Below are 22,220 nucleotides of genomic sequence, written 5' to 3' on the forward strand. Positions count from 1 at the left end.
CTTTTGTCTCGACTGTGTGGTCTGATCTTGCCAAAGGACTGATGAAGACATGTTTTACCACAGACTGGTCTTTCCTTCTCGATTACATCGCTAACTCGAATTTTCAGCTGGTGGAAGGTTTTCTTGTTCGCTACTTATTTCAAGTAGTGGTTTATACGGTCTGGAGGGAAAGAAATGGTCGCAGGCATGGTGAGCCACTAAAGCATGCGGATACCATCATTGCGTGGGTTGATAGGCAGGTTAGAGACCAGCTTCTTGCTATAGGTCTAATGGGTGACTAGAGATACGACAAAGGCTTTCAAATGTGGATGCAATCTCGAGTTTAGCTTAAGTTTTTTTCTTCTATTGCTTTCAACAAATTTATTCTTCAAACTATGTTGCACAAGTTGTAAAAACGTTTTATTTTTCTTTTGAATATAATTAAACATTAGGTTAAAAAAAAAAATATAGAACACACTATATTGTACATGTATTTTAATCAGAGTTATATAAATTGGAATTTATCTAGGAAGAGAGTGTATTTGAATTTTGAGGGGATCCTATGGATCTATTAGAAAATAGTGAGCCTGTTCTATAAAAATGGCTCACTTTGAGGGATCATTATAATATTTGACAGCACCGAAGACTCTGGTTTTGAAAGCAAACTCGCTTAACGAACAAGAAGGTTTAGCTAAAACCCACTCTCTGTTAAAATCACAGCAACAGCGCCATCGAACGTTTTTTTCCGATAGAGAAAGATGGAGTGTGTAGTTCCATTCCGGCGGTGCTTCTATCTCAATTCGCCGGAGATACGTCACCGCATCGTTAACCACAGCCGTCGCCGTCTCCATCTCTCTATCTCCTCCTCCTCCTCTTTCGCATCAGGTCGTCATTTCTTTTTCTCTTCTCTTCTTTGCTTCTTCTTCATCAACCCAGCTTTATAATCTTACTCGCTCCTTGGTCAATTTCAGGGCTTTGGCCTCTCTCTGATAAGAAGAATCGATTTCTTGCTCCACTAGCACAGAGGAGTTCCTTGCATCGCCGTACGGACTCCGTCGAGCACCTTCCTCTTTCCGTGGTTAGTTCTCAGAAATTTTTGGTATACTCATTGCGAGGTGACATGGGTTCGTTTGGTTGCTTTTAGTGATTTAGTCTTTATTTGTATGCGACTGATGCTGCTCCTATGGTGTGGAATGTTTTGGATAAGGTTGCAGAAACAAATTTTGATAAGGTTGATTTAGTCTAAGATTGTATTGTTCACGTATTGTCATTGTTTTAGAAATCGTCTGTGATTGGTAACTCGGAGGAAGAAGTGGAGGAAGAAGAGGATGATGATGCAGACTGGGAGTCAGAATTTCTTGGGGAGATTGATCCGTTGGATATACAACCTCCAAAGAAGAGGAAAAAGCAGAAGAATTCGAAAGCCCTCGACGACACTGAAGGGATGGATTGGTGTGTCAGGGCTAGGAAAATTGCGCTTAAATCGATTGAGGCTAGAGGATTGTCTTCTAGAATGGCAGAGATGTTGCCTCTTAAGAAGAAGAAAAAGAAAAAGATCAAGAAAGTGATTGTAAACAAGAAAGAAAAGGTCAAAAGTAAAAGTGTTCCCGAAGATGATTTTGATACAGATGAAGAAGATTTGGATTTTGAAGATGGACCGGTGGAGGATAAGATGGGGGATTTACGGAAGAGAGTTAGCTCATTAGCTGGTGGAATGTTTGAGGAGAAGAAAGAGAAGATGAAGGAGCAATTAGCTCAGAGGCTATCACAATTTTCAGGACCTTCTGATCGTATGAAGGAAATTAACCTGAATAAAGCTATAATAGAAGCACAGACTGCTGAAGAGGTACTGGAAGTAACAGCTGAGACTATCATGGCTGTTGCCAAAGGTTTAAGTCCATCGCCATTGTCTCCCCTAAATATTGCTACTGCACTCCACCGAATTGCCAAGAATATGGAGAAAGTTTCGATGATGAGAACTCGTAGGCTTGCATTTGCTCGGCAAAGAGAGATGTCAATGCTTGTTGCTCTTGCAATGACATGTCTACCAGAATGTTCAGCTCAAGGAATCTCAAATATTTCTTGGGCATTGTCCAAAATCGGGGGTGAATTGCTTTACTTGACAGAGATGGATAGAGTTGCAGAAGTTGCCACATCAAAGGTTGGGGATTTCAATTCTCAGAATGTTGCTAATATTGCAGGGGCGTTTGCTTCCATGCGGCATTCTGCTCCAGAACTCTTTTCTGAGTTGTCAAAGAGGGCATCTACTATTGTCATTACCTTTAAGGGCCAAGAGATTGCTCAACTTTTGTGGTCATTTGCCTCACTTTATGAGCCAGCTGATCCTTTGCTAGAATCTTTGGATAGTTCTTTTAAAGGCCGTGACCAATTCAAGTGCTGCTTAACAAAAGAAATGGCAAACCATGATGAGGTAGCAGACGTTGAAGTAAGCAATGGTGCTTCAGGATCTCCAGCACTTAGCTTTAACAGGGACCAGCTTGGAAACATAGCATGGTCTTATGCTGTTCTTGGGCAAGTTGAGAGACCTTTCTTTGCCAATATATGGAATACTTTAACCACCTTGGAGGAGCAAAGGCTTTCAGAACAGTATAGGGAAGATGTCATGTTTGCTTCTCAGGTCTATCTTGTGAATCAGTGCTTGAAGCTTGAGTGCCCCCACCTTCAGTTGTCACTTTGTCATGGACTCGAAGAGAAAATAACCCGTGCAGGAAAAACCAAAAGGTTCAATCAGAAAATAACCTCATCTTTTCAGAAAGAAGTTGGACGCCTTCTAATCAGTACAGGGCTTGATTGGGCTAAAGAACATGATGTTGATGGTTACAGTGTGGATGTTGCTCTGGTTGAGAAGAAAGTTGCATTAGAAATCGACGGGCCAACTCATTTCTCAAGAAACTCCGGTAAGTGCCATCACCTATTTCTTAATTTATCTTGGTGTCTGGAGGAGCCAACCCAAACTCAATGGTCATTTCGACTCTTGTCTTCTGCAGGACTACCATTAGGGCATACAATGCTGAAGCGGCGATATGTTGCTGCTGCTGGATGGAAAGTGGTATCTTTGTCTCTTCAAGAGGTGGGTCTAAAACGCCGAAAACTGATATATAATTGAGTTACTACGATAATAACTTGTCTCCATTTATAGAATACATGTTTTGTTCAATAGTAAAAACTAAAAAGCTCACATGGTCTTGCATAAATGATAATGTTTGCTCATCTCAGTCACGAGTATACACTGAACATGTGTTGAATTTGCTTTTATTATGTTTTAGTGGGAAGAACATGAAGGCAGCCACGAACAGCTAGAATATTTGAGGGAGATTCTCAAAGGCTGCATATAGAGAAGACAGTAACAAGGCATGTATCCCATTGTCATTTTGAGGTTGTTAATTAATTGCTCTTTTCTGTTATGTATATAGTTAAGATTCTTATAGTAGATTGAGGATTTATGTTTAGAGCAACAAACATAATTGAAATCCATTTTTAAGTTATACAGTCTTCATTACAAATTTCTGCCAAGATAGTGTTCATAGTTATTTCTTATGCAACAGGATTCTAGAAAACATACATAAACGCAATCAATACATATTGAAATACTAGTGCTTGATCTGGGACAACATGGTCCTGACATCTTTGCTGTTCGGCCTCTGTTTTGGATCATCCAAAGTACAGTAACAAGCGATTTTCAGAACCAGAAGAATCTCTTCATCGAATCCTTGTCCCAACAAAGTTGGATCAATCGCAACACTTGGATTCTCTGATGTGATTATATTCCTCATCCACTTTATCAGACTCATCTCATCAGTATGCTGAAAAAACTCATCTGAAGGAAGCTTCCCAATCACCAGAACTCCAAGAATTACTCCAAAACTATAGATATCACATTTATCTGTGAACTTGATAGTCTGATGATACTCTGGAGCTATGTATCCCACAGTACCTGCTACATTTGAGAGTGTAAGGTGTGTGGCTGCATCAGGCATTGACTTCGCCAGCCCGAAATCTGCTATTCTGGCTTCCATGTCATCATCAAGAAGAACATTCGCTGGCTTTAAGTCTCTGTGAATGATTCTTGGCTTATGATCCATGTGAAGGTACTCAAGTCCTGCGGCTATACCCATAGCAATCTTGTGCCTTGCTGGCCACATTAGCTCTTTCTGTCCAGCTAACACCTCAGTCAGTATATCTTGCAAACTCCCGTTCTTCATGTACTCGTAAACGAGGTAGTGGCACTCGGGTCTCGACACATGTGCTAACAACGGGAGAAGATTCCGGTGCCGGATTTGACCGACTGTGTTGATCTCTGATCTAATTTGCCTCATTTTCTTGTTCAGAAACTTGGAATCTTCATCTGCAAGTTCATTGGCGTCTTTGGATGGTTGGATCACTTTCTTCACGGCGATGAGCTTCCCGTTGCTTCCAGGTAGTTCCGCTTTGAAAACTTCTCCACAACCACCTTTCCCAATGACCTCCAGAGAAGCTATGGCTGCTTCGTCCTCCAAGAAAGCTAAATCTTCAGCTTTCTTGATCAATGGGCTGAATATGGAAGGACCTGATGGTTTTCCTGATCCTTTTATTGCTGCAACAATCAATTTAAACATCACCGAGAAGACAAACCCAGAGATTGTTCCTCCTATGGCTCCAACGACAAACCCTAAGATCCATGCCGCTACTTTCTTCTTCTTGCTCTTCTTCTTCTTCTTCTTTTTCTCCTCAGGTTTTGGTGCTCCCTTTGGAGCTTTTGATGTAGTGTTGTTGTTGGGCTTCTTCGTGGAATTTGAAGATGGAGTTTCAGCAAGAATGTGTCTTGTATGGCGTGAAGTTGTCTGAAGCTTGATTTTGTTACTCATAACCGGAACAGAACCTTCCAAATACCGGTTCCCGGAGAAATCAAAGAACCGGAGACTGTGGAACGGCACAACTGGCTCCGGGATTTTGCCTGAGAAGAGATTGTTTGCAACAGAGAGATTCTCTAGGTTGCGTAGGGTCTTCAAGAAATTCAAGTTCCCGGAGAACTTGTTGGAAGAAAGATCAAGGATTCGAAGACGGCTCAAACTAGAAAAGTTTCCCGGAATCTGACCGGAAAATCTATTGTTTTTAAGATCAAGGACTTCAAGTTGCTTGCAGCTTAAGATACCGACCGGAACAGCATTGACCAGCTGGTTATTAGACAAAGTAAGTTCTTTAAGCTCGGACAACCTTCCGATCATCGGAGAGATAGCCCCTGTCAAGCTTCTTGATCGGTATACAAGCCTCGTGACACGGAGAACGTATTCTCCGGTGGCGGCTGAACGCCTTCTCTCGCAGGAAACTCCTCGACGACCGCAAGGGTTGACATCATTGGACGTAAAACGTTCACCGTTGACTCCGAGCTCTGTTTCGATGACCTGAAGAGCTTTTAAATCTGAGGAATCGATGTCGAGCAACTCAAGAGAGGAGACGAACGAAGAAGAGAGAAGAAGAAAGGAGAGTGCGGCGAAGAGTAGAGGCCGGAGAAAGAGATCGGCGTTTCCCGTGGGAACAGCCATTTTTTTATTAGAGAAAGTTTCTTTCTTCTTTGTGGATGTTGTTGGAGTCTTCACACACTCTGGCTATTTATGATCAGCAACTGACACTAATCTGTACAAAAAATCTTAACGTGTTCTACGGTCTTTTTTTTGTATTCTTTCTAAAAATTGATATTAATGTCACAAAATATAGTCTTTATGTTAAATTTCATTATAATTAGACATATCAATGTTAGACTAAAATTAATATTCTGTAAAATATATGATATATTTGATTGAATTCTTACGTATGAGAGCTACTTAGAAAACTAAATTTAGGATATGTATAATAATTGTCCTGAATTGTGAAATTAGAGTACTCGTACCGTGTGGATCAGTGGATTTGGATATATTTTCCAGGAAATAGCAAGTTGCAATATAGCGATTAATCTGTAATTGACTTGACTATGTAAAGCGTTGATAAGTCAAAGTCGACTCAGTGGGGTTCCATAGCGTGAGCCACCGTTCCCTACACGTTAGAAAAATTAGTATCAAATTCAATGTTAGCTATGTTCCACACCTTTCGTTATCTTTCACTTTCAGTCACTCTCTTTAGCGTTTTGTGTCCATTTGTTCGTTGTCTGTTTTAAGATTCCAAACTGGTGAGTGTGAAATAAGTCGAAACAAGCTCTTATGTTGAAAAAGGTAGCTAGTTAAGAAGAAGTAACAATGTGCGATTCATTACCATCAAATCGTTAATATAAAATATTTGCTCTTTATTTAATTATGGAAGATATGATTATTATGAAATAGTATGTTATGTGAAGAACTTTCAGTTTATCAATGTTCCACAAACCTAAATTTTAAATTCAAAACCTGAAATTTTTAGTTGGTTACACAACCGTTTTATAACCAATCAAATGAATAAAATCATTTTGATTTCAAATAGCTCTTATCTCCTCTCTTCCCTTTATATACTTTCTTTCCTTATGATATATGTTTAACCAAACATATATCCCATATACATATATATTAATATATATCTTTATATACATACGTGACCTAGGGACCATAACCAACCATTAAACCGTACTTAACCGGTCATGTATAATTGTCATTTAATTCAACCCATCATAGAATATAAATGACATATAAATTTGGTATCTATACATATAATTTATCAATACCAAAGTCCAATCATATTACCAAAAAGATGATCACACCTTATTTGGACTTTGGTATTGATAATCCTTAATCCGTAAATTCCACTTTTGGTAACAGTAGGATTCCTCTTTTTGGTAATATGATTGGACTTTGGTATTGATAAATTATATGTATAGATACCAAATTTATATGTCATTTATATTCTATGATGGGTTGAATTAAATGACAATTATTACCAAATGTGGATCTGTACCACCTCTTTTTGGTAATATGATCACCTAAAGGATATTACCAAAAAGATGATCATATTACCACATTCGTCCTCCACGCATCTGCAACAGTAAGATCACAGGTCTCCCATGAATGTTAGAAATGTGTGAACCAAAAGTGGAATTTACGGATTAAGGATTGTCATTTTTCAGGTGGTACAGATCCTACTGTTGCAGATGCGTGGAGGACGAATGTGGAACGTAACTTCCAGACTCTAAGATGTCCTGAGGAGTTTTGGGTAGACATAGGGGTCCACAATTTGGTTGGTGATGCTCAGGTATGGTGGAGATCAGTGGCTGCTAGGAGAGTACAGAGGGAGATGACTTGGGCTGACTTCGTGGAGGAGTTCAACCGAAAGTACTTTTCGAGGGAGGCATTAGACCGGTTGGACGTACAATTCCTTCAGTTATAGCCTAGGGGACACAGTCAGTGAGAGAGTTGGACTTGGAATTCAGTCGACTTCTATCTTATGGTGGTCGGGCTATGGAGTTTGAGAAGGCCCAGATCAGGAGGTTTATGAGGGCTCTTCGGGAGAATATGAGGGTTCATTGTAGAGGATGGAGATATGTCACGCGTGAAGAGTTGGTTGAGACTGCAGCAGAGATTGAGGAGGATATCTGGGCACAGGCAGTGGCGGTTAGCCCAGCAGTTCAGACGAGTGAGACTCAACCGAAGCAGGGACAAAAGAGGAAATTGGAGGGCACGTCAGGGGCGAGCCAGGGCGGTCGAGGATGCTTTGGATGTGGGAGCAAGGATCACAAACTGGCAACTTGTCCCAAGAGGTACGGTCCGCAGAGGGATCTTCAGGTGTGCTTTCACTGTGGGGAGGTGGGGCATGTAAAGCCTCTCTGTCCTAAATTGCAGCCGTTGGCGGTGGCGGTAGCTCAACCAGGGGTACAGCCGCGAGCGCAGACGGGAGGAGCACCATGAGTTTACACGACTAGGACGACTGGAAGACCGAGTAGCAGAACTGGAGCTTACTTTTATTTTTGTTGGTTGTTTCATTTTTCCTTATTTTGGATACCACGAACAATTGTTGCACTTTGAGGTTTTATTAAGGTGAGTTTCTTTTATGGAATTTTTGACTCGTGTGTCGTGTGGAAAGGAAATAGCTCGAGAATTCTAAAAATGGAAAGTTTTTATGAGAGTTAGAACTTTGTTATTTTTGGAAAGTGTATGGGAACTACCTTGAGTGTAGGGTGTTCCAGTGTGACCGGGTGGTGGTCATGGTGGTATTTGGAAAGAAGTATATGAAGGTTAGTAAGACATTGCGTTGTTTTACGTGGACCGTGGAAGTGTCGGGAAGTGCTTAGAGATGCCAAGGCTTGTTTGCTCTAGGAACGGTGGGTTCTGAACAACTAATAAGGAGATGGTGGTTCTCTTGAGGGGATGGTGGTTCCCCTGTATACCGATAGCTTGAGGGGTGGTGGGCCCTGAGAGCGGCAGAGGAGATGGTGGTTCTCCTGGGAGATGGTGGTTCTCCTGAGGGGATGGTGGTTCCCCTGGTACCGAGATCTTGAGGGTGACAACCTAAGAGTGAGACGGTATGGCTCAAGGACAGTTGTCCGAGAGTGAGATCGGTATGGCTCAAAGGTGTTTACCCGAGAGTAGATGAGTTGGGAGAAAATGATATCTACAGCCTGTGATTAAGCACAATGATTGAATGTGGATGTCGGGGTTGATGGTGGTTCAATCTCGGGTTTAGTGTTGACCAGTGGGGTCAGGACTTTGTTTGACCGGTGGGGTCAGAATTGTGTGGATCAGTGGGTTCCAGATTATGTAGACCAGCGGGGTCGGGATGGTGTTGACCAGTGGGGTCGCGATGGTGTTGGCCGGTGGGGTCGGAATTGAATGACCAGTGGGTTCAGGGTGGTTTAGACCAATGGTGTTCTTGTTGCGGTAGACCGGATGGTTGGGTGGTGCAAACCATTGCGACGGTTGTTGGAGGAGTTTTGCAGATGAGCTGAGGTGTATTTAGATTCGAGAACGAATCTATTGTTAGAGGGAGAGAATTGTAACGCCCGTGTCCCGAGTAAATATGAAATATTGGAGTTTATATCGAGAATTGGAGTGGATTCGGTTTAGTTTCCGGTTGGTTTACTAAGCTGGTCGATTTATTAATTAAATCAAAGGATGGTTTAATTAAATTCTGGTTTAGGTAAATTTCGGTTTAATTTAATTAAACCCAAAAACCCTTTTTGTTAATTAGAGGACGCCTCCTTCCTCTTATTGTCGTGAATGACTGATAGAAAAGAAGAGAAGAAGTGCTCATTCACGTGTGAGAAGAAGAGAAGGGAGACCAAACTTGATTTTGGTGTTTAAAGGAAAAGGGAGCAGAATCGTTAGGGGTTTGGAGGAAACAGTTTCGACATATCAAATCGTTGTCAAAAGTAATGAAATTTGTTTCGTGAGACACATTTTTTCAGATGCGAGTTGGAACCATCGGGGATTGTAACTGAGATTGTGGTCTCGTCTAGTTCCTGATCGGTACGAGATTTTGTGGGAAGCTTCGTGACGTCTAGGGCTAGCTGTTCACCGGAGGGATTTAATAGTTAACGGACGTTTCTGGACTGTTTCAGGCGTGTGGAAAGTCTCTCCTGGTTATATTTGTTGTTAGAATCACTTGTAAAGGTGAGTGCGTAACCATGAGCTTATCTGAGCGATTGGGTTGTATGACTTGTTTTGTGTGATGTTATGTAGGTGTGGTGAATGTGTTATTGGGTGACCTGTTCAATGACTGGTTCGTTATGTTTATTTGTTGTTGTACTCTTGATTTGCTTGTGTGTATAGCTCGTAGATGGGAGGATCGCCTCACTGGGTATTTCTGGTAATACTCACGCATCTCATTGTGTTTGTGGTGCAGGTAATGAATGTGTAGCGTGGAATCATGGCGATGAGGAGGAGGATGATCTGGGGTCTCAGTTGTTGTGTTGTGTTATTTGTTGTTGGTTTATGGTTTGAGTTGTAATTAAATATTATGGGGTATTTAATTATATTATTTATATTATTATTATTAAAAAAAAAAAGGATCGGGTTGTTTCATACAGAAGGAGTATTAGCTTTGATATGTATCTAAAGTTTCTTATATTTTTTTAATAAACAATTACTAGTGAAAAAAACAACTCAGTGGCTCTAAAGATATTACCATTATCATAAAACAAAATTGGCGAGCTGTAAAACATAATAATAATTAGTGTACCTAAGTCATTTAACTTGTTTGTCCTCTGGTTCAGACCTCGTGACACATTACACACTAATAAATTTTTATTTTTTTTTGTTGACGCATGATAAGAAATAAAAATGTTTCTTATACATTTCCTTTTGGATTCTGACTTAAACATATTTGGAAATCATTAATTATGTTAAAAATATATTTTACCAAATAAAATAAAAGACCGGCCAATCAAAATACAATAAAAATACAAATTGAACTACTTTTGTGATAAAGAAAGTAAAGACAAATGACTCAAATAGAAAAACGAAGAACCTAAAGTTTTTGACCAACAAAGAAAGAAGAAATAAAATCTATTTAAGTAGTAAACTTTCTCTCTTATCATCCATCCTAGAGTCTCTCTACCAATCAACTATTTGCTATTCGTTCTTGCAGAGAAAGCCTTACAAATTTCACTGAGTGTGCGCAAAAATGGATGCAGAGAGTGATCAAAGGATATTTGTTGACACCCCAAGAAGAAGGAGAAGCACGAGGGGTTACCCAATTGTCTTCATGCCTGGATACCTTGTTCCACCTCCGTCTCCTGTTTATGCTCCAGCTACAGCTCCAGCTCTAGCTCCATATCCAGATTTGTATTTGATTGTTATCATCTATGTGTTCTAAGTGTTATGTTATTTTGTGCGGATCTTCTTTCAATAAATTTTGTTACCTTCCTAATGTAATTGGATGATAACAATGGAACTATTTCATTTTCCTTTTTGCACTATATAATATTTCCACTTCCGTCTCCTGTTTATGCTCCAGCTCCAACTCAATATTCATATTTGTATTTGATTGCTATTATGTTTGTGTTCTAAGTGTTATGTTATTTTGTGCGGATCTTCTTTCAATTATAAAGTTTGTTACCTTCCTTTGGGAGAACAATGGAGCTATATTATTTTCCTTTTTCCAATGGATAGTAGTTTTGCACTTCCTTTTTATTTCATTTAAACTTCACTCCAAAATACAAATGTTTTGATTTAATGTTAGTAAGAAGATTTAATCGAAATAGGCCAATCAAACAGTGACACCCCGACTTCAGAGACTTGCGGAGCGGTTTAAAAAAAAATTGATTTTGGCTACCTATGTCACCAAAGTGCACTTATCTTTTCAGTCAAGAGTCCTGAGAGAACTCCAGAGTAAGCGTGCTTGAGCTGGAGTAATCTCAGGATGGGTGACCTTCCGGGAAGTGACTGTCAGAACTGTGCGAGTGAGGATAAAACATAGGGAAAGATCATGTGGTGATTTGAAGGGTCGGTAAAAAGTCTTTAAAATCTCCCGAACGTAGCAAAACGACCATCGGATATAGATGGGCTCACGAGCCTAGTGAGAGGACATGAGACCCATTAAGGAAGATGGGCACATGGACTGAGAGTGGACATGAGGCCCACTAAGAGGCGGCGGTCGGGGCGTTACACAAACAAACCATGTTTAGGTTCTTTTCTTTTCTTGTCTTTCAACCGCTGGTTCAAATACTTAACAAGGTTCTTCCATAAGTATCCTATTGTCCCGTATTAGGGAGGTGGCCCACTAGGCATTTTACAAAGGTCTATATGCCAAATTTGTAAAACAATTCTTTACAAAAGGGCCAAACAAAAAAGCAAGAAAAAAGTTTTTCTTAGTTTTTTAAAATGTGGAGAATGGCATGTGATAACAGAATTTTTACCCAGGGTATCAATTCCCTATGCAGTTGTATTACAAAGGGTTATCAATCCAAATGGTTGTTATGCTAGCAGATAAGATATGATCAGAAGCAAGCAAATCAAGCCAAGCAATAATGGGGGTTTTATCTAACAACCTAAAATGAGCAAAGGTAAATAAAAGAGCAAGAACCACACGACCTAAGCACTCGATGCAAGCATTCAAGTACCGGATCGAGTGGGTGATCGGGTGACAGAAATAATCAAGAACACAAAGATGAACAGCTCGAAGGTATACACGAAGCTGGTGATCGAGTATCAGTTTGGGTAAGGGGTCGAGTTATGAAATAAAACTAAACAATCAAGATAAGAAAGCTCCTAAGGATGGGGTAATTGACTCATAAGTGTTCCTGACCAATTTGGGATGTCCTACATGCCTCAAGCAAATATTTCCTAGACAATGAATCTCTAAAATCTTGCTAAAATACTCTCGTGATAGAAACAATCAACCTTAGTCACTCCCCTACTCAACTCTCGTTGGAGAAACATGACCAAGTAGGCATTACAAACCGATTCATTATTGTCAATAAACTCCTTACACATCTAATCTCTTAGGCTAAGTGAGTAAATCTCTAGCATTGATTGATTCAAGCATTTCAACAACATCTCTCGATGGCAAAACACCCTAGATCTAGTCTCAACCTTTCGGTATGAAAATAGCATTAAGAACACCAATCTAGAAAGGAATTTATATAAAATAAAAAATCAAGCTAAGAGATCCTAACCGATCAAGAACACATATTTGTCTATCCCATCCCTAGAAACTTAATTTCACTACTCGGATCTCATAGTAGAAAGCATAAAAACACAAATGAATGAAAATTGCATTGTATTGAAAATAGGATAAGAGTAGTAGAGTACATAATCGAAAACTAAAAAGAATAGCAAAAGAAACAAAAACGAATCCTAACAAAATGGAAAAAGTGTTTGAATCGCTCAGTCTCTCTCCCAGAAGCTCTCGCTCTCTGTTCTGAGTGTCTGCGGCGTGCTCGGGCGAGAGGAAGAAGAGGAGGAGTTTATATATGGAAATCCTTTTAACCTAGCTCCTCAGTCCTGCCCGAGGGTCTGCTCGAGGCGATGCACGAGGATAAGGTCGGGTAGTTCCTCGGGAAGGTCTTCGGGTTGTTCTTCCTGCTCTTAGATCCTCTTTGATCGGGTTGAGGTTCGGACTGTTCTTCTTGCACAATAGCTTCTTCGGGTACATGCTCGGGTTTCACCTTGTTTTTCCCCATTTTAGGCTCTAAAACACCTGTTTTCATCCAAAATGCACAAATGTCAGAATGCAGCACCCTAAAAGGCCTAAATGCAAATTCCTACAGTTAAAGACCTAAAAATGCTAAGGTTAGGGTATGTATAATGCAAAATATGGACAAAATAAGGTGTATAAAACATGTAAATTAGAGATTTATCACACCCCTAAACTTAAATCTTTCTAGTCCTCTAGCAAGGAAGTAGGAGGATGAGGTTTAAAAATGGGGACGCATAACCTTTTTGTGCTAAGTGAAGGATTCAAGCTATTAAAGATAGTTTAACGGTGCTAAGATCAATCAACATACTTACAAATATTTTTCTATGCTTGTCACCATGCATCGATCTAGTTCATCTTCCAACTAACAGTAAAGACTAGTAATTTCAAAGAACATCTCTTTCACATTCATTAAAGTGTTTGGCGAATTCTTGCAAATGGGAAGTGAATCAAGCTCAATCGGTTTCAAGGGTAAGGCTTTTTTGTAGGTGGGTTTAAAACAATGTCTTTGGGTGGCTTTCTCTCAAAAGAAGGAATGCTAGACAGTTGTGAAAACTATCTAAGATTGAGAACAATTAGGGCATACAAAGTTTAACTCTTGATATTCTTTATGTCCAACAACACCCTAGAGTAAAACTGCCCACAACCTTGATTTTAACTCTCTCTTTTTTTTTTACAATCCCTAAGGTTTTTAACTTAAAACATCTAGCTCTTTTTAACAGAATTTTTTTTTTCTTTCTTTGCTAAACCCTAATATACCTATATTATTATTATTATTTTTTTCTTTTTCTAGGGGCTATAGCAAGATCTTTTTTTTTTTTTTTTTTTTTTTACTTAGAGACTTAGAGCTAATTAAACTGAAGTTTAGGGACTTTCTTCTTTAGTTTCTCTTTTATTCCTCAACCCAACCCCAAATTAATATGCTAACCACCTATCTTTCAAAACCGACTCTATTAGCTAATCCAAATGATCTTAGCTAAAACAAGAGCCAGTTCTTTGTCGTTCTTAATACTCTCAAAGGTTCACAACCTATAGCACCATGAAAAGGCCTCACTCAACAAATCACAACAAGGTTTGAAAGAAAGGTTTGGATTCAAGGGTAGGGAAAACAATTCGAGTTAAACGAAAAGATTGGCAAAAATGGAGTGTCAACCCGAGTTAACAAGAAGTAAAGTGACGGTGAAATAGTATAATTAAGAAAATGATAGTAATAATGTGTAATTATCATCAACTTATTGTTATTTAAAACTATTTGCTCTTTATTTAGTTACAGAATATATGATTGTTAAACAAAACAAATAGATGATTATTATAAAATAGTATGTTATATGAAGAACTTTTAATTTATAGATGTTTCACAAAGCTAAATTTTAAATCCAAAACCTAAAATTTTTAATCGGTTACATACCTGTTTTATAACCAATCAAATCCCCTATACAATAGATGAACATTCTTGAAAAAATATTGATGTGTCTTTGGTAGGGAGCTCGAACATTTTAGCAAATAATTCTCATAATTAATACTAATTACATCTATGCCACTATATATTTAAATCAAAATTTATTAAATAGATTAAAACTATATTTGGAGCCATTTAATTTGAATCTATATTATACTTATTTAAAAAACAACAAAATAATGTCTTTTTAAAAAATTAATAATTACTTATATTTTATTAAAATAAAGTCCATACAAAATTTTCAACCACATTAAAATATTTCCATGTTCAAATATTTCACTAGTGAAACAAATTTTAACACAAATAAACGTAAATTTAAATTAAAAAAAATTTGGTTACATATTTTATTTTATACAAAAAAATCTTAGATCCCAAATAATAATTTAATTGAATCAATTTATTTGTTATGTCATCAAAATAATATTTTGATTTCATATAGCTCTCTGAACAAGGCTCAATGTTTCAAACCGTGCTGAACCGGTGAATCAAACTAAACCAAACATTATCTATTCGGTTCAGTTTCCAACTTCCCGGTTCAAAAAACCGGTTTTCCTTCACCTTCTCTCTTGACTTTTGCGGCAGCAGAATCTTGTCGCCGAAGCGATTCTTCTCGGAGACCTGTTTCAAAAGCAAGTGAGAGAACTGTAAAATTGAGAAAATCGGAAAACAATGGAGAACCGAGATGATCTTAACTCGATTCTCCCGTACCTTCCACTTGTAATTCGTTCTTCGTCGCTGTATTGGCCGCCGCGAGTGGTGGAGGCCCTGAAGGCAATGTCTGAAGGACCATCTCACAGCCGAGTTGACTCAGGAGAAGTTCTACGGCAAGCAATTTCCGATATGAGAAGATCCTTATCTTGTTCAACTCTCGAGCCTTCTGCTTCTCATGGCTACGCTCTTATCTTTGACGAAGTAACTTTGATTTCTTATTGAACTTTTGTTGATTGCTTTTAGATTTGAGTGTATCTTCAACAAATCAAATTCTGGTAATTGCAGCTGATTGGTGAGAAAGAATCAAAGAGATGGTTTGATGAGATTATCCCGGCGTTGGCAAAGTTACTCCTTAAGTTTCCATCTCTATTGGAAGAGCATTACCAAAATGCTGATAGTATCGTTAGTGGAATCGAAACAGGTCTACGTTTGTTAGATTCCCAACAAGCTGGCATAGTTTTCCTCAGCCAGGTATTGATGCAAAGTGATATAATCTAATCTTACATTTGATCCTACAATCTTATGTGTTCGTACAAAGATAATGACCTGGTGTTGTTGAAGATATAGTGTGTGTGTCTCTATGGATTATTGCTTATTCTTACGTGTCCATTCCACATTCAATATGGCAGGAGTTGATTGGAGCTCTTCTTGCATGTTCCTTCTTTTGTTTGTTTCCGGATGATAATAGAGGTGCAAAACACCTTCCACAGATCAACTTTGATCATTTGTTTGCGTATGTGATCTCTCGCTTTGTCTTCTAAACTTTTCCTAAAGAATTAGGCCTACTTTTCCTAATATTACTGTGTCAGTCATTTTGGCTTCAGTGATTAGTGATCAAGCAAGTATTATGAAAGAAAGGGGATTTTAATTATGTATTTCACTGACAATCATACTCGAGAGTCAGAGTCTAAAGAAATCATATCCTGTAGAGATCCCTTATGAAATTCTGTCTCCATTGAGAGTTCAGTTATTAGACTTGGTTTAGCTTGTTGTGAAGAAAAACACGTACGTCTGTGATTCATTAGCTATCATATGTCATGTCAAGATATTTTTGTTTTTCTTATCGAAGAATTCACTTTTGCTTCTGTCTAGCGTGCATTGTGTATATTTTCATTTGGACTCTTGGACTTTATGTACACGCAGTCCCACATCAGACTTTCCCTTGCTTTTCAGGACCCTTTATGAAAGTTATAGTGAAAGTCAAGAAAGCAAGATAACGTGTATTATGCATTACTTTGAAAGGTTTTGCTCCTGCGTGCCTATTGGTACTGTTTCATTTGAACGCAAAATTCTTCCAGCTGAATACCGCAATTCTTCAATCACTGCTCCTGACGCGGATTTCTGGAGCAAGTCTGATGTTTCCCTTTGTGCTTTTAAGGTGACAGATATTGGATTGTGGATTTCGATACCTTGCACCACTGAATCTGCAAATGCTTGTACATTACTTTTTACCGACAGCTTTATTGTTACAGGTTCACCCTTTTGGGTTAATTGAAGATCAACCTGACAATGCTCTGGAAGTGGACTTTGCGAACAAGTATCTCGGAGGTGGTTCCCTAAGTAGGGGGTGCGTACAGGTTTGAGTTTTCATATTAGATTTTTTATTTCAGAAGCATACATGATCCTTGAGTTCATTTTCACTGTTCAAAAGATCTATTGTAAATCAATGGTTTAGGAGTTTTCATTGACTTCTAACTGGATTCTTCTGCAGGAAGAGATACGCTTCATGATCAACCCTGAATTAATCGCTGGCATGCTTTTCTTGCCCCGAATGGATGACAATGAAGCTATAGAAATAGTTGGTACAGAAAGATTTTCATGTTACACAGGGTGAGATTTGGTAGTTTTGTAGCATTGATCTGTGTTTACTTAATATTGGCTGATTACTGATTAGTCTCTGTACTTTGATACTTATATGGACCAATAGGCTCGTTTCAGATTAGTTTGTACAAATCCTGATTGAGGCACGTTGAAAAATAGTGAAAGAGGTGTCTAAATTATTGCTTATGTTGTAGGTATGCATCGTAAATAAGAGTAAGAATTATGTATTAACGACTTAGAAATGGCAGATAGTTGGCCTCTAAATGATCCAATTGTCAATAAAGGTTAATATTTTTAGTTACTTTAAAGTCTATGATTTTTGTTTTCTGTAGGTATGCATCTTCGTTTCGTTTTGCTGGTGACTTCATTGACAAAAAGGAAAAGGATCCTTTCCAAAGACGAATAACCAGAATTGTTGCAATAGATGCATTATGTGCCCCGAAGATGAGACACTTTAAAGAGATTTGCCTTTTACGGTATGTGAAACCTTCTTTTGGGCATTCGTAGGTTCTTCAGACAATCCACAGTTTGTGTCGATACAACATTTTGAAGTTTTGCTGATAAGTTCCCTCTATGCTCTTTCATTTCTCTTTACACTTGCATTCTAATGTGTCCTTCTCCCTCTCTTTCCGCTTTTTCCAGGGAAATTAATAAGGCTCTATGTGGCTTTCTAAATTGTAGCAAGTCTTGGCAGCACCAAAATATGGTCATAGATGAAGGAGATTCTGGTCTTCGACATACAGACACTAATACGGTTGGAATCATCCTACAAACTTTTAGTATCGTTTTCATTAGTAGCCAATTTAAATTAAGCTTCAGAAAAGTATATGTTTAATACTCTTCTAGTTTTTCTCTACTGTTTCTGATGCAGTCACACGGAGCTTTACTAAATGATGTTGAAATGAGTAGAGAAAAGCCTGCTAACAACCTTGTCCGAGATTTTTATGTGGAAGGAGTTGATTGCATGGATCATGAAGATGATGGTGTCGCGACTGGGAATTGGGGATGCGGTGTTTTTGGAGGAGACCTAGAGTTAAAGGCTACGATTCAATGGCTTGCTGCTTCCCAGGTACCTTTTTGCATCATCGGCTAAAATTGATGAAATTATTATTTTGCTGGATTGTACAAGTTGAGTGCCAATAGGAGATAAGAATAAAAACATAAAGACCATTTCTATCAGAAAAACAACAAACATAAAGAAGCCGAGTTTGTTTTGACTGTAAGAACACACCCCATGTCACTTTTGACTAAATATTTCTAGAATGAAATTCAAATTTTCCAAAGATTCGGTTCGTATGATAAAAGATATATAGCGTTTTTCATTTGTCGCTTCTTACTTAATTTGTTCATGCCTATTTTGCAGACTCGAAGGCCATTTATATCATACTACACATTTGGAATGGAGGCACTCCAAAACTTAGATCAGGTAACATCTTTTGCTCTTTAAATCTCCAGATTCTGGTACCTCTCTTTCTTCTCTGATTTCAAAACGGACATTACTAAGAATTGAGTTGTAGTAAGCGGATAGAGTATCCTAAAATTGTACTGATCAGGTCGTGGGTGAACATTAACTGATTTTGCAACTGATACATACTCTTACAAGGACAGGTAACCAAGTGGATTCTTTCCCATAAATGGACTGTTGGAGATCTGTGGAACATGATGATAGAGTATTCTGCTCAAAGGCTCAACAAGCAAACCAATCTTGGCTTCTTTTCTTGGCTACTTCCATCTCTAGCTACCACCAACAAGACTATCTTGCGGTCTTGACTCTTCAAATTCGTCTTCATTAGCTTGTTTGATGCATCCTCATACTGTCTCTATGCATTTTACCACATGAATATGTAAAAAGTCATTTCACCAGTTCTTTAACCTCAAGCATAATTTGTTTAGGTGCTATTGTCTTGCTAATTTATGGTTTTGGTCAAGTGTTTGAAGCAGTCTTTGTTTAAAGGAAACAAGTTCTTTTGTATTTACAGTTGAAATTTCAGGGTTATACGGAAATCTTCCGGGAAAAGTGTATGGTCACCAACATTTGTTGTCAGAGGACATGAATTTGACTCAGTCTCTCAGGAAAACGTGTTCCAGTTTGACTTTGGTGCCGTCTACTATAAAGAAAATCAACTGGGCCTCTTTTTCTTTTAAGCTACGATAGTCAACGAACTAAGTCATATAGATGCAACATCAGATGTCCATTCCTGTAATCATTTGCAAACTTTTATCTCCTACTTTTCAAATCTCTTTCAGGCGATAAGGATGGAGAAGAGAGCAGATCTTGGGTCAATTCTTCAGTATTTCCCTCTTGTAACTCAGTCTTCATCGCTAGTTTAGCCGCCTTCTGTTGAAGAAGAGCTCCAAACAATGTCTAGAGGACCGAGTGATTCAATGGTTAACTCGGGAGAGGCTCTTGCCTTGCATATCACGAATATGCGGAAATCCCTCTCCTTGAATGCTAATGATCTCACACCTTACGCTTTACAAGGGTACGCTCTTTTCTTTGACAAGGTAACAGTTCTTCTGTCCTTTAATCTAATTTCTTAGTTGTTTGTGTTATTTGATGCATTGTCTCTCTTAAGGTGAACACTTGACGTGGAGCATTAAGAAAATGGTAGGCACTCAAAGTACTCACAAACAGTTTTTTTTCTTGTGATGCAGAAAATTTCCAGAGAAGAGTCGGCCAACTTTTTTGGTGCGGTGGTGCCTGCATTGTGTGGATTACTTCTCCAATTACCTTCCATGTTAGAAAAACATTATCAGAAGGCAGATCATGCTCTTGATGGTATTCCGTCCGGGCTTCGTCTATTAGGCCTTCAAGAAGCTGGAATTGTGTTACTTAGCCAGGTATACTCTTTGAGTCCAAACAAACAAACAAAAACATACATTGTGTGGCATTAAATGAAAGTTGATATGGTAACGTTCTAGAAAGTTTTAGGTGAGGTTACTTGTTTTTTGCAACCAAGCTTCATTTCTCTCTTATTCTACTTAATTTGCCCCTCACTATATTTTCTGCCTTCTGCAGGAATTGATTGCGGCTCTTCTTGCATGTTCATTCTTTTGTTTGTTCCCTGAAGTTGATAGACGCTTAAAGAATCTTCAAGGAATCAACTTTGATGCATTGTTTTCGTATGTGGCTCCCTCATTATCCTTACAAAGTTAAAAGTTACAACCATATGCCCTAAACTCACAATTCCTTCTTCTGGTTTTTAAGGTTTCCATATATGCGTCAATGCACGAAGCAAGAAAACAAGATAAAGTGCCTTATCCATTACTTTGGAAGAATATGTCGATGTATGCCTACCGGCTTTGTTTCATTTGAGAGAAAAGTTCTTCCGCTGGAATACCATTCCCACTTCGTTTCTTATCCTGAGGCTGATTCATGGGCTAATTCTGCCACCCCACTTTGCTCCATTGAGGTAACATAGAAACACTCATAACAAGCCTTCTTCGCAGTTAAACCCATTTCTTTGGGATGATTCATGAGTATGCTTTAGGTTATTCTCCTCTTGATCCATTTTTTATTGGAGTAGGTTCACACCTCGGGAGCTATAGAAGATCAACCAGGTGAAGCTCTTGAAGTGGATTTTGCAGATGAGTATTTTGGAGGACTTACTCTGAGTTATGATACTCTACAGGTCTGACTCTTACTTCCTTTTTTTTTTCTCTTCTTTAAAACTCTACTATCTCAGCTACTAAACTCTACTACTTATGTAGGAAGAAATAAGGTTTGTGATCAACCCAGAACTTATCGCCGGCATGATCTTTTTGCCTCGTATGGATGCAAATGAAGCAATTGAAATTGTTGGGGTTGAAAGATTTTCGTGTTATACTGGGTAAGTGTCAAAAGTAGATGTTCTTTTTGGGGTCTTTTAAGTAGATGCTAAGCTTATTAAATAGGATCTTCACAAAATCCAACTCATGGTGGCTCCATTCAGGTATGGACCTTCGTTCCAATATGCTGGCGATTACACAGACAAGAAGGATTTAGACACTTTCAAGAGGCGAAAAACGAGAGTCATAGCTATAGATGCCATGCCTGGCCCAGGAATGGGACAGTACAAACTTGATGCCCTCATTAGGTAATCAAAACTTGTCTTTCAGCCAAATTATCATTCTGATTTCTTATATAGTTTGTGAAATTCTCAACTGCTCCTTTTGTTTATATAGAGAGGTTAACAAAGCCTTTAGCGGATACGTGCATCAATGCAAATATAAAATTGATGGATCTCTTATGGCAGACACTAACAATACTCAGCTTGAAGCATCATCTTCTGTAAGACCATCAAACTTGGATTTAGCAATACTTTGTTAAGATTCTTTTCCTGACTTTTCCAATGTTAATTTTTTTTCTGCATAGAGGCACGTTCCTCGTACATCAGATTCGGCGAACCAAGTTGTAGAAAGCTCTCAGAGATGGTGTATCGATCATGAAGAGAAGAAGATTGGTGTAGCTACAGGGAACTGGGGATGCGGTGTGTTTGGAGGTGATCCAGAACTAAAGGTCATGCTTCAGTGGCTTGCCATTTCACAGGTACACATTACTTTTTTAATCAATACATCTTGCAAAACATAATTATATTATTCCACCATAACACTCTCGATCTACTTTCTAGTCGGGAAGGCCCTTCATGTCATACTACACATTTGGCCTCCAAGCCCTGCAAAATCTCAATCAGGTTATTGGAATCATAATTCATTAAACAATGATACCACTCTTTCTCCCATTTCAAAGACCTTAAAAATGCTATATCTATGATTTTTCTTCAGGGGATCGAAAGGATCACTTTGGAAGAAATGACTGTAGGAGACCTATGGAAAAAGCTAGTTGAGTATTCTTCAGAAAGGCTCAGCAGAAAAACATGGTTTGGCTTCTTCTCGTGGCTCATAACCCACTGTCTACCTAGAGGACCAATTGAGCCTAAGTTATATTGTATGTTCTTTTCTGAATTATGTGAGATATATCCATGCCTCTGTGTCTGTTTCTGACATCTGAAGTCACTATACCCCAGTAAATGAAGTCTATTACTATGTAATTTGTTTGTAATTCCGATCTTATATCTGCTTATAGGAACCAGAACCAGAACCAGAACCAGAACCAGACATAATCAATCCAGTTGTGTGTTTCGGGCGACTATTGTTTATGTTACGCAGTAGCCTAGGT

The 22,220-nt window shown here is 38.6% G+C and overlaps 3 protein-coding genes and 1 pseudogene across 9 annotated transcripts; 3 read left to right on the forward strand and 1 right to left on the reverse strand.

Moving 5' to 3' along the window:
- Window positions 1–552: 552 nt before the first annotated feature.
- LOC104700278 (RAP domain-containing protein, chloroplastic) lies at window positions 553–3,503 on the forward strand. 2 transcript variants are annotated; one of them, XM_087449788.1, is made up of 6 exons: window positions 553–864; window positions 951–1,057; window positions 1,259–2,721; window positions 2,824–2,897; window positions 2,988–3,070; window positions 3,267–3,503. In XM_087449788.1, the coding sequence occupies exons 1-6, from the start codon at window positions 738–740 to the stop codon at window positions 3,333–3,335; spliced, it is 1,923 nt and encodes a 640-aa protein (XP_087305914.1). In that variant the 5' UTR covers window positions 553–737; the 3' UTR covers window positions 3,336–3,503. The 2 variants fall into 2 exon arrangements, with proteins under 2 accessions (XP_087305914.1, XP_010510141.1); XM_010511839.3 differs by having other exon boundaries at window positions 582–864; window positions 1,259–2,897.
- Window positions 3,446–5,729, reverse strand: LOC104786424 (leucine-rich repeat receptor-like serine/threonine/tyrosine-protein kinase SOBIR1 pseudogene; annotated as a pseudogene). Its single transcript, XR_015556640.1, has one exon. The product of XR_015556640.1 is annotated as a leucine-rich repeat receptor-like serine/threonine/tyrosine-protein kinase SOBIR1 pseudogene (transcript).
- Window positions 5,730–14,881: 9,152 nt separating this feature from the next.
- LOC104786429 (poly(ADP-ribose) glycohydrolase 1) lies at window positions 14,882–19,079 on the forward strand. Of its 4 annotated transcripts, none has more exons than XM_010511843.3 (11): window positions 14,882–15,442; window positions 15,527–15,712; window positions 15,871–15,974; window positions 16,415–16,619; window positions 16,714–16,818; window positions 16,953–17,071; window positions 17,395–17,538; window positions 17,705–17,816; window positions 17,934–18,131; window positions 18,426–18,488; window positions 18,666–19,079. In XM_010511843.3, the coding sequence occupies exons 1-11, from the start codon at window positions 15,200–15,202 to the stop codon at window positions 18,672–18,674; spliced, it is 1,488 nt and encodes a 495-aa protein (XP_010510145.1). In that variant the 5' UTR covers window positions 14,882–15,199; the 3' UTR covers window positions 18,675–19,079. The 4 variants fall into 4 exon arrangements, 3 of the variants coding, with proteins under 3 accessions (XP_010510145.1, XP_010510144.1, XP_087305915.1); XM_010511842.3 differs by having other exon boundaries at window positions 18,671–19,079; XR_015556641.1 differs by having other exon boundaries at window positions 15,099–15,442; window positions 16,714–16,808; window positions 18,671–19,079.
- On the forward strand, window positions 19,054–22,193 carry LOC104786428 (putative poly(ADP-ribose) glycohydrolase 2). 2 transcript variants are annotated; one of them, XM_019245840.2, is made up of 11 exons: window positions 19,054–19,545; window positions 19,718–19,903; window positions 20,082–20,185; window positions 20,271–20,475; window positions 20,590–20,694; window positions 20,774–20,892; window positions 20,995–21,138; window positions 21,227–21,332; window positions 21,417–21,590; window positions 21,673–21,735; window positions 21,827–22,193. In XM_019245840.2, the coding sequence occupies exons 2-11, from the start codon at window positions 19,799–19,801 to the stop codon at window positions 22,043–22,045; spliced, it is 1,344 nt and encodes a 447-aa protein (XP_019101385.2). In that variant the 5' UTR covers window positions 19,054–19,545; window positions 19,718–19,798; the 3' UTR covers window positions 22,046–22,193. The 2 variants fall into 2 exon arrangements, with proteins under 2 accessions (XP_019101385.2, XP_019101384.2); XM_019245839.2 differs by having other exon boundaries at window positions 19,201–19,567.
- The last annotated feature ends 27 nt before the right edge of the window (window positions 22,194–22,220 follow it).

Source organism: Camelina sativa, chromosome 5 (assembly GCF_030686135.1).
Source record: "Camelina sativa cultivar CO46 ecotype springtype chromosome 5, ASM3068613v1".
Lineage (NCBI taxonomy): Eukaryota > Viridiplantae > Streptophyta > Magnoliopsida > Brassicales > Brassicaceae > Camelina > Camelina sativa.

What these genes read in the sequence shown, in the direction of transcription:
- LOC104700278 (XM_010511839.3), top strand. Translation starts at nt 738, where the DNA reads ATGGAGTGTGTAGTTCCATTCCGGCGGTGCTTCTATCTCAATTCGCCG. An exon ending in CTCCTCCTCTTTCGCATCAG is followed by an intron (nt 865 to 950) that starts GTCGTCATTTCT and finishes GGTCAATTTCAG; the next exon opens with GGCTTTGGCCTCTCTCTGAT. An exon ending in TATCTTTGTCTCTTCAAGAG is followed by an intron (nt 3,071 to 3,266) that starts GTGGGTCTAAAA and finishes ATTATGTTTTAG; the next exon opens with TGGGAAGAACATGAAGGCAG.
- LOC104786429 (XM_010511842.3), top strand. Translation starts at nt 15,200, where the DNA reads ATGGAGAACCGAGATGATCTTAACTCGATTCTCCCGTACCTTCCACTT. An exon ending in ACGCTCTTATCTTTGACGAA is followed by an intron (nt 15,443 to 15,526) that starts GTAACTTTGATT and finishes TGGTAATTGCAG; the next exon opens with CTGATTGGTGAGAAAGAATC. An exon ending in CACTCCAAAACTTAGATCAG is followed by an intron (nt 18,489 to 18,670) that starts GTAACATCTTTT and finishes TTACAAGGACAG; the next exon opens with GTAACCAAGTGGATTCTTTC.
- LOC104786428 (XM_019245839.2), top strand. Translation starts at nt 19,424, where the DNA reads ATGTCTAGAGGACCGAGTGATTCAATGGTTAACTCGGGAGAGGCTCTT. An exon ending in CCCCACTTTGCTCCATTGAG is followed by an intron (nt 20,476 to 20,589) that starts GTAACATAGAAA and finishes TTATTGGAGTAG; the next exon opens with GTTCACACCTCGGGAGCTAT. An exon ending in AGATTTTCGTGTTATACTGG is followed by an intron (nt 20,893 to 20,994) that starts GTAAGTGTCAAA and finishes GGCTCCATTCAG; the next exon opens with GTATGGACCTTCGTTCCAAT.